Here is a 13,733-nt window from a genome sequence, read left to right on the forward strand (position 1 = left end):
GGTTTAGCAGCAGCACCCCCAACCCAGATGAAATCCAGTGGAAAGTCTCTTTGCAATCACTGTAGTGGAAAAAGTACTGATGGCTGCTCAGGATTATGCAAGTGATCGTAGCACGTTTGTTGGCAATACTTTGACCACCTCACCTTCGGGTCCAGATCCATCTCTGCTGCTCAAGCTGTTCTGGGGTGCATTAATCAATCATCTAGGTCATTGACATGTCTTTATGACTTTATTGTAAGATATGCTGTGCTAATACCAAGGGCATTGATTGATAAAGCTATTGTCCATCGGCTTTATCACAGCTAAAAATCAAACAAACACCATTGTTATCACAATGTTATTAACTTGAGTGTATTAGCTAGTTTTATTACTAACCTTCTATTATTATCTCAAAGCATGTTGCATAGCTCAGCGCAATGGATGAAGTCTTGTCCAGTCTGTAGATGATGACATGTAAATATTGCAGTGGGTGCAGAACAAGAACTCATAACTCTGTAGGAGCTCAGTAAGTTCCTACAAAACATTATATAGATGGCAAACATTATGTTTTTTCATATTTTTCTTCAAATAGCTTTTGTCTGATAAGAATTGTTGTCTATAGAGATTGAGAACGTGACGTAAAACGCAACGCATTTTGGGAATAGGTGGCCCAAAACTAAGTTGTTTTACTGACGTGCGGGAACAACGAAGTGCAGTTGTCGAAATGCCGTTTACCTGCTGTGTTATAAAATTCAATAGAGTAACATGAAGCTTATCTTTTATAGTTTTCCAGCGTGGAAAAATAATAGTATACATCATGTTTCAGAGGTGACAAAAAGGCGAGGAATGGCTTGGATAGCAGCACTAAGGAAGCGCGAGATTATGTTCTGTTTTTCACACAATTTTTTCACGCTTAGTTTTCATTATTATCATGCCAAATCATAGACCCAGAACACTAGTTTACATGGGCTGGCATCAGGCGAGCCAAACCTACCCATAATTCTTTGTGTTTTGATGACTTTGGTCACATGTCTTAGCGATCTCTATTGTAACATTAATCACAAGGGGAGTGCTGTTTTTCTGTGGTCATATTTTGCAATAGCATTGCTTGCTGTGTTCTCTGTGTGGTGCAAATATCTGTAAAACATGTGTGTTTTTGTAAATCATGTGGCATTCAGTGAAACACACTCTGTTGGTTTGTTCCGGAATGAGAGAATGCAATGCTGTATTAAGGTTTTATAAGACCAGGATAGATGGTATGACTAATAATATATTATGATAACAGTGTAAATATAGCACATAACAATAAACGTATTGTTACACTTAATTTTTCAATTCAATTAATTGTCCAGTCAGTGGATAATGACATTGAAATATGCATTTACTACCGCAAAGCAGTACAAAATACCGCTGCTCAGTCCTGCACATTCTCTCCGCAAAAAATAAGTCATGCTTGTCACTACCCCATCGCTACTGCAACTTTTATGCATGTAAATGAGTGTGTGCATGTGTGCTTCTCTGTCTGTGAGTTTCTGCGTGTGAGTGTGTGTGGTAGGGGTATGGGATGTGTGTGTGTGTGTGTGTGTGTGTGTGTGGGTGGGTGTGTGTGAGTGTGTGTGCCTGCATGTGTGTGCATGTATCTTTATATGTGTTTATGCATGCTTGTGTACAGTCGCCAAATGTACACATATTTTCATTCATTGTATGGTCCCCCATGAACCAAATTACACAGAACTTGGCATACATTGTCATAATGTGTGTCATAATGATCCTACACTACAAATTTCATGTTTTGAAAATGTCAACCAAAGATACCTGCGATTACAATGCCTCATTTTTGCTATTTCATTTTTGAAGCAGCAAAATGAAAAGTTCCATGAAACTTAGCATGCATTCAGAGGTGCATGTCATATTCCAATTTTGTGCATTTTGTGATACCTACACTTTACTTTCACTATTTTCATTTTTAACTAGGTGGGGCTGAAATGAGTGGGGGCGACGGACCAAAACGAAAAAACAATGGTTCGATGCTACCCTTGTGGGGCTACATGCCCAATACAGTAAGTTTTGTGCACCCTGGTCTTTCAATGTCCTGGGAATTCTTGATGGAAATGTGTTAATGTGAGAAAAAAAAAAAAAAAAAGATCACCGATCACCATAAGAGCTAAATGAAAGCTCCTCATATTCACATTATTTCACATCTTTCTATTAGGCGGTAAACATGTTGGGAAAAAAGTGAAATTGTTTTTTTCTACAGCTGTTTTTCTATATTTGCAAAACATGATGTCATTTTCCATGTCATGGGGCATTTGATAAAACATCCTTTGCCTGTCACATTATGTATATTAAATACACCACCACAGCACCACCTACTGGACAGTTAGGACAAGTACAGTGTTACAGTTTGCTTTTTTGACTAATCAGCTGGCTATGTGTGACTTTGCAACCAGGGAGGCGGGGTTTTTATGTTAAGACACCATGATAAAAATAAGTCCTTCAGTTTGAAACTGAGCTGTATGTCATTTGTAAATATTACTCTAAGCAGTACTACTTTAGCAGTTGTTTACAGCTAATAAATGTTTTAGAATGGACTTACTCTACAAAACCACAGCCTTCCTTGTATTAGGTAATGTATTGATAAAAAAAAAAAACAATGCACATAAGTTCTTTAAAATATCATATTTCTGGTTAAATTCACATGTGGTATGGTTTAACATTCCGAAAAGACCTTGTTCACTTCAGATTATTACTGCTCCTACTTTGATGATTGCCTCCCTTGTTTCCAGTGGGCAAACATGTTTCTGACTTCTCAGATGTTGATTTATAGATTCACTAAAGGTTGGAATGCTCTTTATGCATTCATAGACACTATGACCTATTCAATCTGTGAATCTTTCAGGATTGTGCTCATGCCAAAATAAGATCCTTGACGGACCTCTGAATATGGCAGTCGGGGAGAACGTGGCGTTCCAACTCATCAACTACCCATCTCAACCACCGCAAGCAATCAGCTGGGAATTTAGAGGACACAGGGAGGTTACAATCTTCCTTTCAATTGGTCATGTAGAGCTGCCACATAGTGAGTACGCTGCTAGAATCTCTGTGAACAAAGCCACAGCTTCACTGGAGCTCAGGAACCTGACTCTCAATGACACTGGGGAGTACACTCTGAGCATCACCATTAGTGGTGTACAACAACGGGGGACAACATCACTAGGAGTGTTCGGTATGTACTGTATGTATAATGTCTGTGCTGCTTTTCCTATACCTTTGGTGTAGAATATCTCTACCAAGAGTACAGAAATTTGGCAGCCAATTTGTCTCAGAAAACAACACCCTACCTCCATTTGTAAAGTAGTATTATGATCTTTAATCCAAACCACACTGTGAAAATGTGTTACATATTGTGATGTTACTGTGGCTCTGAAATGGGGCAAAGCATTAAAATTGATTAAACATTAATCTGTTTTACCAAATAAGTGGCCACGGTCATTGTTGGATCCATCGTTGGATGCATCCATTTCTTCAATTCAGCTTCAGCATAAACATCTATTTATTTATTTTTCCTTTTGAATATGCTTTTGTCTTCTGCTGTGATCAAGAATTCACATTACAACCCTTATCAGCAGCATTGTTATTGTCAGACATTCAGAGTTTGTTACAGGGGTGCGGGGTGACTGATACTGTGATATTCACATTGAAGTTGTTGTTGATCTTGTTGTTATTGTTGTATTCTTTGTCGTTCAAATCATACTTGGATTTTTATTTTTGGTGTTCACATTGTCATGCCAATAATGAAGACAAAATCAAATATTTCTTGAACAATTAAGAAACCTGCAGAAATTGTGTACTGATATATGTCCTGTTTAAATGACTTTTCTCACAGAGAAAATATCTACGTCTCCCATCATAAGCACTGGGGGCACCCTCATAACTGGCAAGAGCTCTGTCAACTTGACCTGTGATGCTCAAGGCACCATCATCACCAGAGAGTGGACCAAGGATGGAAAACCTCTGTCTCCTAGCAACAGCACCACCTTCCTTGAGGAGAACAGAACACTGTCCATCAATCCAGTAGAAAAGGGGGACAATGGACAGTACACCTGCACAGTCAGCAATCCGATCGGCTCTGTTAGTGAGAATTACAACCTTGTGGTCAATTGTAAGTATTCCTGAATTAAAGAGCTGTGAATAGATGTGATGTATCCTAAACTAATGCATTTGATGGGATATATTTCATGTGAGTTATTAGTGCCCTGTTGTACAGAATTAATGGATGAGGTGGAGGCAAAAAGTAGAATTACGTTGTATGTTGTAGGACCCTTAGCACTATTGATAACTTTTGCTTATAAGCCCCCTGCCAATAAGTATTCATTCTCTGTGTAGTATGAAGCAATGTACAGTATGTCTCTTGAGTGGAACTACAATTGAGATCACTCCATTACAGATGGGCCCCTGAGCGTCCACATCGGTCCGTCCCATGAGGCAACATCTGGGAATAGAGTGTCTCTTGACTGCTCTGCTGACTCTGTTCCAACTGCCAGTTTTACCTGGATGTTCAACAAGACTAAAATAGGAGACAAGTCACAGCTAGTCATTGAGAGAGTCGACCAGAGCCATGCTGGGATGTACACCTGCACAGCTTGGAACAGCATCACTGCTCTCGGGTTATCAGGAGAGCATATGCTGAGAGTAAATGGTATGTCGGTAACCGATTACATTGCTAGAGAATCATAACTCCAATTTGTGAGGGTTTCCAATCACCACTTCACGAGTAAACATTGCCACAATGAATTCTGTATGATGATTACTACCTTACGACATCTAAGAGGTACATGTGGTAAAACTGGTGAACTGTATGGAGGGGGGTCAGGGCCAGATAAATCCTGATGCCCAATAAGCAGAAGTGTAAACTTACGTTCAAGTCCTTTTAAGGCTATGAGATTATTTCATGAAAACACTTCTGAATGTGTGTTGAGATTCAGGTGTGCAATAAACTGCTGGAGTCTGATTTTTTTCTTTGTTGTATTTCAGATAAACCTCCAAGCCATCCATTGTCTGAAGGAGCTATTGCAGGGATTGTGATTGGCACTATTCTAGGAGTAGGTCTGGTTGCAGGCTTAACAGCATTCGGTCTAAAGAAATATGGGGTACGGTAAAGTTTTATGGCGAGGCTGGCCAATCTGTGACACTGAACTTATTCTAAAACATGAAAATTACAAATAGAGTAGAAAGCAGATTCTAATCATAAATTAGATGTTATAGTTATTGATACATTACAAAGCCATTTATATCCATTCAATTTCTGAGATTCTTTTTTTTATCCCAATCTTTCTCAGGAACAGCGCCTTGTCCATTCAAAATACGGGGTAACTACGTAAAGCAGGAATTGTATGTAACATGTAACAATCATTGACCCACAGTGTGGTCTGGAATCAAACATGGATGCTGTAGAAACCCTTGTGTGTTTCAGTGCACAGAATTATAGCAGTAAGATCAAAGCACATCAATAGAAATCCTTTGTAATGCTTATACGACAAAATAAAGGAAGATCAGGTATATATTTTTGAGGCTGTCATGTAAATAAATACATAAGAGAAATATATTTAAGGTATGACAATAATACATCTGTGCTAAAACATATTATTTGTTTTATTAATATATGTGTTCTACAGTAAATCATTGTGTACAAAATGTTTTTCAAATAAATCTCTACACAATATTGCACCGGCAGCTTGTTTGATTTAAAAAAAAAAAAAAAAAACTTTTATGGGAAGCATAACTAATTCTAAAAGCCATGCACATTGGCACCTTTCTTGCTTTATAGCTCAGGGATCAGTCTGATTACGTTTTGAACAGTTATCAGTTAGGGGCCATTGAGACTGACTCACGTTCTTCAACTCCAAACGTTTGAATTCAATTGTTCCCTTATGAAACAGTACGACCCTCCGTTGCATTCTGTAATTGCTTTGTGCACTGGTGCAGTCATGTTGGAACAGGAACGGAACATCCCGAAACTGGAATGGTCCAACATCTCTTGGTTAATGTTGAAGCATTCAGAGTTCCTTTCACTGCATGGGACTAAGGGGTCAGGCCCAGCTTGGGGATGACCCCTTCCTGTTCCAACATGACTGTGCACTAGTGCATAAAGCAAGGTCCTCAAAGACACAGATGACAGAGTTTGGTGTGGATGAACTTGACTGGCCTGAGTCCTGACCTCAACCCAATAGAACACCTTTGGGATGAATCAGCATGGAGACTGAGAGCCAGTCTCCTCGTCTAACATTAGTGTGTGACTGTGACCTGACAAATGCACTTCTGGAAGAATGGTAAAAAATTCCCATAAACACATCCCTTAACCTTGTGGAAAGCCTTCCCAGAAGAGTTGAAGTTGTAATGGCTGCAAAGGGTGTACCAACGCTGTATTAAACCCTATGAATTAAGAATGGGATGTCACTCAAGTTCATGCGAGTCAAGGCATGCAGCCCAATACTTTTGGCAATATTGTATATTAAAGCAACAAGATATACACAATCAATTTCTACCTTGCATGTCTTTTACACTCATTACATTGGAATGCTCAGGTTGAAAACTGTGTTAGTGTGAACGTCACCTTAAGATGCAAAAACACAATTGTGGTAATCTCTGTGCATGGCAGTCTCTGCATAATCATAATGCACATAGTTGTGGCCTTATACACATACACAAAGGCTTTCTGGAACACAGAACTAAATAGTGCATATACCCTGGATGGCTAGTTTGAACAACAAATGTGTTTAATCTGTCCTTAACATGGCCATATTCAAAATTAATTCAAGTTTACTGTATACCAAAAATAGTTGCCCGATGGAAGCATATTTCAAAACGTGACAAACTGGTGCACAACTGTGACAAAAAAAGTACTGCATTTCAATTGAATATACAGTAGCTAAATTCTGGGGGTCCGACATCAAAAAGTTTACAGCTAAGCTTATTTTACAGCAAAACTAGCGGATATTATTTATTATTTGAGTGATCTGGAAGGAAGGGACTGTTTCTGCTGCTGCTTTTCTGCAACATGTGCATTTTCTGCATCTGCTGTCAAAGCCTCAGGCTGCTGGGTCATTGCACCCTCTCTTTGTTTTGCTGCCATGGTCCGGTCATTGATTGACCTTATCACGCTGAGCAACTGTTTTCACACCTGATTCACACAACATTACACAATCACAACTGATAAATTTCATTCTATTGAAGTAATGCTGTCATTCACTCATTATGTTCCTACGTGACCCAGTGGCGTGCGGTGAGGTCTGTGGCAGGGTAGGCAGTGACCATTCACATGTGTAAATTCCATCCACTCGCAAATATTACTATATTTTCATGGTAATACTCCTCCTACTTAGTCATTTTACAGAATCAGAGGTGTCACTATAGGTGTGCATTTTTAAAAAACTTTTTTTTTTTTTTTTTTTGACCCTACGGGGGTCCGGGGGTTTCTCCCCAGGGACATTTTGAAAATTGGGCTGTTAAAGATGCAGTTTCAACGTAGTTTGAGAAGGAAATAAGGAAGAAAATTCGTTGGGGTCCTCATCATATTTTAATAACAAATAGCCTAAGCTAATTTCCCTCACTGGACCTACTGGTATTTATGGGGGATAAAGAGGGGGGGAAATCGTTTTAACTCAACTCAAACTTTGTTTTCTGCCCGTGACATGATGGATAGTGAATACCTGGTGCGTTGGCTTCTTTAGTAGACCTGCTGCAAACGTGAGACATCTTATAGGCTACTGTTGATGAAATATAACCTCGTTTTCTAGTCTCTCGGTGTACTTGGTTGACCATGGTTATCCGTCTGGGTTTTTAATTAGCTAAACTACATAAATCCACCATTAATTTGTAACTGTAGGCTACCCCCTCCCTGCTGTTTCATATCTGGAGTTGTCCGAGCTGATGTCCCGAGTCCCGTTGAGGCTGGACTGCCATTGGCTTATCTGCGTTCTGAAGGCAGCGCTTGGCGGGAATAAGCATGCTTATTCTCCCCATAAACTTTCGCATGAATCATGTAATACGCATGCGCAACCTCCGAAATTCGCAGCATTGAAATGAATGGTGAGGATAGGCAGAGACCTTCAAAGCCTACCCTGGCCTTTGGAATCCAAGCAAGCTTCGGGACTGCTTGCTTGGGCGTTCCCACGGTAACCAGGCATGTTTGACTTTGCTTTGCTGCGTAGTTCAGTGTTGTGAATCGCTGTTTGCGTAAGCCTTCACGTTTGAGTTTTTGACCTTAAATAAGACGTAAATGTACCTTTTAGAATTGAAATTGCATTCTAATTGTATTGTTTGTGACATCAGTGTGAGCTTTTAATAATATATTTTCTAAAATACGGGTCGTCCTTCTTTTTAAAATGAAATTTACTCAGGGTAGGCACTGCCTACCCTGCCTACCCTGACCGCACGTCACTGACGTGACCGTTCCGTGAGTAGGCCTAATTTTCCTTCAAGAAGTGACAAAATGAGATAATGGCATTAATTCTGCGGACAATGATGATAGGCTATTCCTTACGTTTGTATTAATACAAACATTTCTTATCTTGGGCACACTTAAGTTCACTTTTTAATAATCTATGATCAGATTAGAGGAATTTAAGGTAATAATACCTGTATTAATCATTGATAATATTGTTAGTGATGATGGCCATAAAATATCTCTCTTCTGAAGTTGTTTTCATTCTCCTGACATTTATCTTTCAGCTGAAGTTTTGTCATTTTTCAATTTCAGTTTAAATCACTTGCCTAACATTTTAGTGTATCATGCGATTACTGACCAGACCATTATTGCAAGTCTTCTATTCTTCAAAGTAAGATTACTTATTTGATCATAATGTAAGCAAAATAAGAGTTGTTGGTGATCTTTCTCTGCATGACAGAGATGACAGCATTCTCTAAGCACAGGGTCATTTTTTTCCCTATGGCTAAGGTGTAGCAGACATAGTTTATAATCTATTGTCACCTCTAAATCGCCAAAGGAACACGACCTGCTGTGTCCGGGGTTTATCAACAAAAATACAACCCTATTTCCAAAAATGTTGGGACATGTTGTGTGTGTGCATGCGTACAGTACATGTGTCTGTGCGCACACGTGTGTATGTGAATTGGATACACACGGACGTTTTTCACGTAAGACGTTCATTATATGCAGAGGTGTAAAGTAACTAAATACATTTACTCAAAATACTGTATTGAGTAGCTTTTTTGTGTATTTAGGATTTTTTGAGTAGTTTTAAAAATCGGTATTTAAAATTTTACTTGATTACATTTTGAGTGAAGTATTGTACTTTGATACATCACAAATCCAATCAGTTACTTGAGAAAAAAAGAAAAGAGGAAAAAAGAGAATCGTCGGAACTACTAAGGTGACAATGATCAGCCAAGAAGGCATGAAGCTGTCCACTAGCGATGTTCAACTAAATTCAACAAAAGATAGCCTACTTTATGAATTGTTGTGCAGATGGACTATAGGATATAGGACATTGGACTATATGCTTTTGGTTCATATTTTAAATATTTTGGCAGAGTAAGAGCCTTTTATGCAGGCAAAATGAGTCATTTTGACCATTGGTGGCACTGTTTAGGCCTTTGCGTTAACAGTTTTGAAAATTTTTCATTGAAATATTCAGGTAAAATAAAATATACAGTGGAAAGCATAAGCAGAAATAGCACCTACTTTCTCACAACAAATTAGTATTAACCCTCATGTGTCTGACCGTTCTAGTTTTAAAAACTTAAGAACTTTAGTACGATTTTTCATATACAGTAGATCTCCATTTCTCAAGGTCATGGAGTAGCCTAGCCTACTGTCAGTATGAAAAAAAAACTAAGACAATTGGTATTACCTGGCAATTTAGCTGCTTTAGCTGCCTCCCTAAACAAAAAAAGTAACTAAGTAACTTTTACTTAAAGTACATTTTTAGTGAACTACTTTTTACTTTTACCTGAGTATATTTTCAGATGGGTATTGTAACTTGTACTTGAGTAATATTTCAGCAAAGTATTGGTACTTTTACTTGAGTACAATATTTTAGTACTTTTTCCACCTCTGATTATATGTGAATAATAACAGAGGTCTTTAATTGAATTGATCTGAATTTAATTGAATTATTCTACTATGAAGACATACTGTTGCAATACGTGCAGAATGGAGTTTGCCATTTCTTTCAAGGTCCCTAAAAAAAGACATGATCTGGCTGGCAATATGCTTCCGAAAATCATTCAGCACTAATTGTGCTTTTCCAGGTGTGCAAGCTGCATTGCGAAGTTGCTAAAGCACCCCAATGCATACAGTAATCACATTACCTGGTCTCTAGGACATTGTCTAAGACATGCAGAGCAAATATCAAGGGCAATAGCTTTATCACAGTGGAAAATCAAACAAACAAAATTGTTATCATAATGCTAGAACATAAACCTGAGTGTCCTTTTAAGTTTTATTGCTAACTATCTATGATCAAACAGCAGGTAGCACAGCTCAGAACAATGTAGCAAAGTCTTGCTTAATTTTTGACTCAGTCCATTGTCCGGTCTGTGGATTATGACCTGCTGAAGCTCTCTCTCGCTACAGCTCTGTGAAACACTACATAACAGCACCACCTCATGGACAGTAATGGCCAGTGCATTATAGAGTTAACTTTTTATACTCATCAACTCAGAAAATCTATCAGCTGGCCATATGCTTAGGGGGAAAGCATCAAGCAGTGTTCATGACATAATTCATTACAGATTTCACAGGTGAAGAAAAATCATGTTTCATAAGAACAGGAGAGATGGTTACTTAGTAGAAAAAGAGTGAGTGTACAGGTCTGAGTGAAATGTTTCATTGGCATCTCATGACCACCACACCAGGCCTGTTGAGTAAATATTAGTCACCACCAAAGCTGCATGGATTACTGATAATGAACAAACAGTCAACCTTCATTGTATAGCGCCGTTAACTTTGAGTACTTCCTACAGTCTCACCCCACCTATTATTTTCATTACTTATTTCTTTCCACAATAAGGCCCATTCAATATGTGTTTTAATTAATGTCTGAGAATCAGTCGAAGCAACACATCTCCTTCCAACATTTTAGACCACTTATCCATTGTAGTCGACTGTAGTGCTATTGCGTCTCTCTATTATTTACCAATGAATAATATGAGTAATGAGGATGATGATGCATACGGGAGCACCACCCTACTACTTATGTTGGCAAGCAGTAGCTGAAATCCCAGAGAGAGGCTGGGAATCACAAGGACAAAGATGAAGGGGACGCTATCCTGCCTGGCACTCACCCTGCTCACAGGTAACATTTCATTTGACACAGCACTTCTTGATTTCACATCTTGATCTAGATTGATTGCACTAAATGTTTTCAAATGTAAAGCCAGTGGTTTTCTGTTAAAGACGTAAAGAAATAAATCGGCATTAGTGATTCAGCTGCATTTGATGGGCCTATGCAAAATTGACTGAGATATTAAAACTATTCTCATTCTGTTCCTGAAATACAACATGATCATTTCTAAGATCCTGGTAATCAGCCTGGCCTCAAAACGTCACTTGCCAACTGGGGATTCTCCTGAATCCCTCTCCGTTACAGCCTTTACACTAAAAGATGAAAATAATACCCATTCGGTCCCTGCTGACTGTTCACGTTCATAAACCAGGATTCTATCATTTCTCTCTACAAGCTATTAAACTGCTAAATATTGATTATAAACATTTCATAAAACTGCAAATTATGGCTATGGTTTTATACAGTAGCTATATTGTATATGGTCATAGTTATTTAGCAATTGTAACTGAATGAACAATAGCATTACATATTCTCCTTGTGATGTCAGCCTACTTTTATAGAAGCATTACACCAAATGATTAATGTGTGTCCGTGACGACAAGACCCGGAATAAGAAAGGGAGAGGCATATTTTGTTAACTTTGTTGACATACGCTGTTCATGTATTTGACTGCTGTGTACTGCAATGCTGCAAAAAGAACATGGAAAAAGGAAAGCTTCTTGGAATTAAGAGACATTGAAGCCAAGACAGTGCTCTTTGTTGGAGGGGCATGAATAATTAATAAAAAATCTCGAGCAAAAGGCCCCAATGCATTTACAGTGGGGAGAAAATGTATTTCATTCCATGCAAAAGTTGCCTAAAAAGAGGAATATAAAGTCATTATTTGACAATTGATCTTAATGCCTTAATTAAAAAAAAAAAATTGTAAAAATCAAACTGCTAAGGACACCAATTTTCTTTGTGATTGAAGAATGTATCGTTAATAAATAAATGTTCTTCCTTAAATGCTAGGGGGCATAAATATTTGACCCCTATGTTAAATTCCCATAGGAGCAGGAGGATTTTTTTTTTTAAGGTTTTATTTTTAAAGGCCAGCTATTTCATGGATCCAGGATATGATGCAGCCTAATAAAGTTCCCTTGGCCTTTGAAATTAGAATAGCCCCACATCATCACATACTCTTCACCAGAGCTAGAGATTGGCATGGTGTTTTTTTCCAGTAGGCCTATAAGCCTGTTTGATGCTCAGTCTGAAATGCTCAATTGAATGCTAATCAAACAGGCTAATAGGCCTACTGGAAAAAACACCATGCCAATCTCTAGCTATGGTGAAGGGTATGCGATGATGTGGGGCTATTTTAATTCCAAAGGCAAGGGAACTTGCAGGATGCATAATATCATGGATCCATGAAAAAGCTGGCTTTAAATATCAAAAATAAAAACATATAAAAAAATCCTCCGGTGTCCTCCGGTTTGATTTTTACTCATTTTTTTTAATTAAGGCATTAAGATCAATTATCAAATGATGATTTTATATTCCTCTTTTCAGGCAACTTTATAGCATGGTATCAAATACACGTTCTCCCCACTGTAAATGTCTGTAACAGAAGGTTAAATACTTTTATTTTATAGGGCAAATCTACATGATTAAAAACTGGTACTTCAACATGTTCTGGCATATTAGCCTTCTTCAGGGAGTGCAGATTTGCCCTTTAAAATCAAGGCATTTCAACATTTTCCTCAGACGAGTGCTTTTTAATTCAAGATTTTTGCACAAATCAGAATCTGTTTGGATTTACCTGTTTGTATGTACATGGTACAAGTACAGTGCTGTAAAATTGTATTTTCAGGGATTTGTACGGGTCAGAACGTGCTGGAACCCGACACAGCCAATGGTACTGTCGGAGGGAACATGTGGTTTAGAACCACTCTCAGTCCTCCCGCCGAACCGTACATTGCCATTATCTGGAGTCTTAAGCTGGTGAACATCCTCACCTATGTCAGTGACATCAGCAACACTACTGCATCTGCATTTGATGGCCGACTCTTCCTGAATACCAGCACCGGTTCCTTGGAGCTGAAGAACCTGACCCTAGCTGATGCGGGTGTTTACTCCTTGACACTGCTGCCAAGACACTCGGCGGCAAGACATGGGGAAATTAGGTTGCAAGTTTTTGGTGAGTGCATATGGGCAACGTCAAGTAAAGGCACAATATGTCCTGAAAACAGGAAATGCATTTTCTGTCAAATTCAGCCTGAACATGAAAAAGCTTCCATGAATGAGACAACATTTTGTTTCATTTGTTGACTACATCTCCATGAGACTTTTCAGGGATAATATTTTTGCTTTGTCAACTATAGCCTTCTTCCATAGATTACATTATTTTTCATTATTTTCGTGAAATTTGGTCAAACTCTTTTTCTTTACTTTCACTTGTCCTGTTAT

The 13,733-nt window shown here is 38.4% G+C and overlaps 1 protein-coding gene across 1 annotated transcript; it reads left to right on the top strand.

Annotated features, from left to right (window-relative positions):
- The first annotated feature begins 2,922 nt into the window (after positions 1 to 2,922).
- LOC134083405 (carcinoembryonic antigen-related cell adhesion molecule 1-like) lies at positions 2,923 to 4,716 on the top strand. The gene is made up of 3 exons (XM_062539732.1): positions 2,923 to 3,205; positions 3,866 to 4,141; positions 4,427 to 4,716. The coding sequence occupies exons 1-3, from the start codon at positions 2,923 to 2,925 to the stop codon at positions 4,714 to 4,716; spliced, it is 849 nt and encodes a 282-aa protein (XP_062395716.1).
- The last annotated feature ends 9,017 nt before the right edge of the window (positions 4,717 to 13,733 follow it).

The sequence above is a fragment of the Sardina pilchardus genome, chromosome 6 (assembly GCF_963854185.1).
Source record: "Sardina pilchardus chromosome 6, fSarPil1.1, whole genome shotgun sequence".
Lineage (NCBI taxonomy): Eukaryota > Metazoa > Chordata > Actinopteri > Clupeiformes > Clupeidae > Sardina > Sardina pilchardus.

Coding starts and splice junctions, on each gene's coding strand:
- LOC134083405 (XM_062539732.1), top strand. CDS start 2,923: ATGGCAGTCGGGGAGAACGTGGCGTTCCAACTCATCAACTACCCATCT. Junction 3,206..3,865: donor AACATCACTAGGAGTGTTCG/GTATGTACTGTA, acceptor CTTTTCTCACAG/AGAAAATATCTACGTCTCCC. Junction 4,142..4,426: donor TTACAACCTTGTGGTCAATT/GTAAGTATTCCT, acceptor ACTCCATTACAG/ATGGGCCCCTGAGCGTCCAC.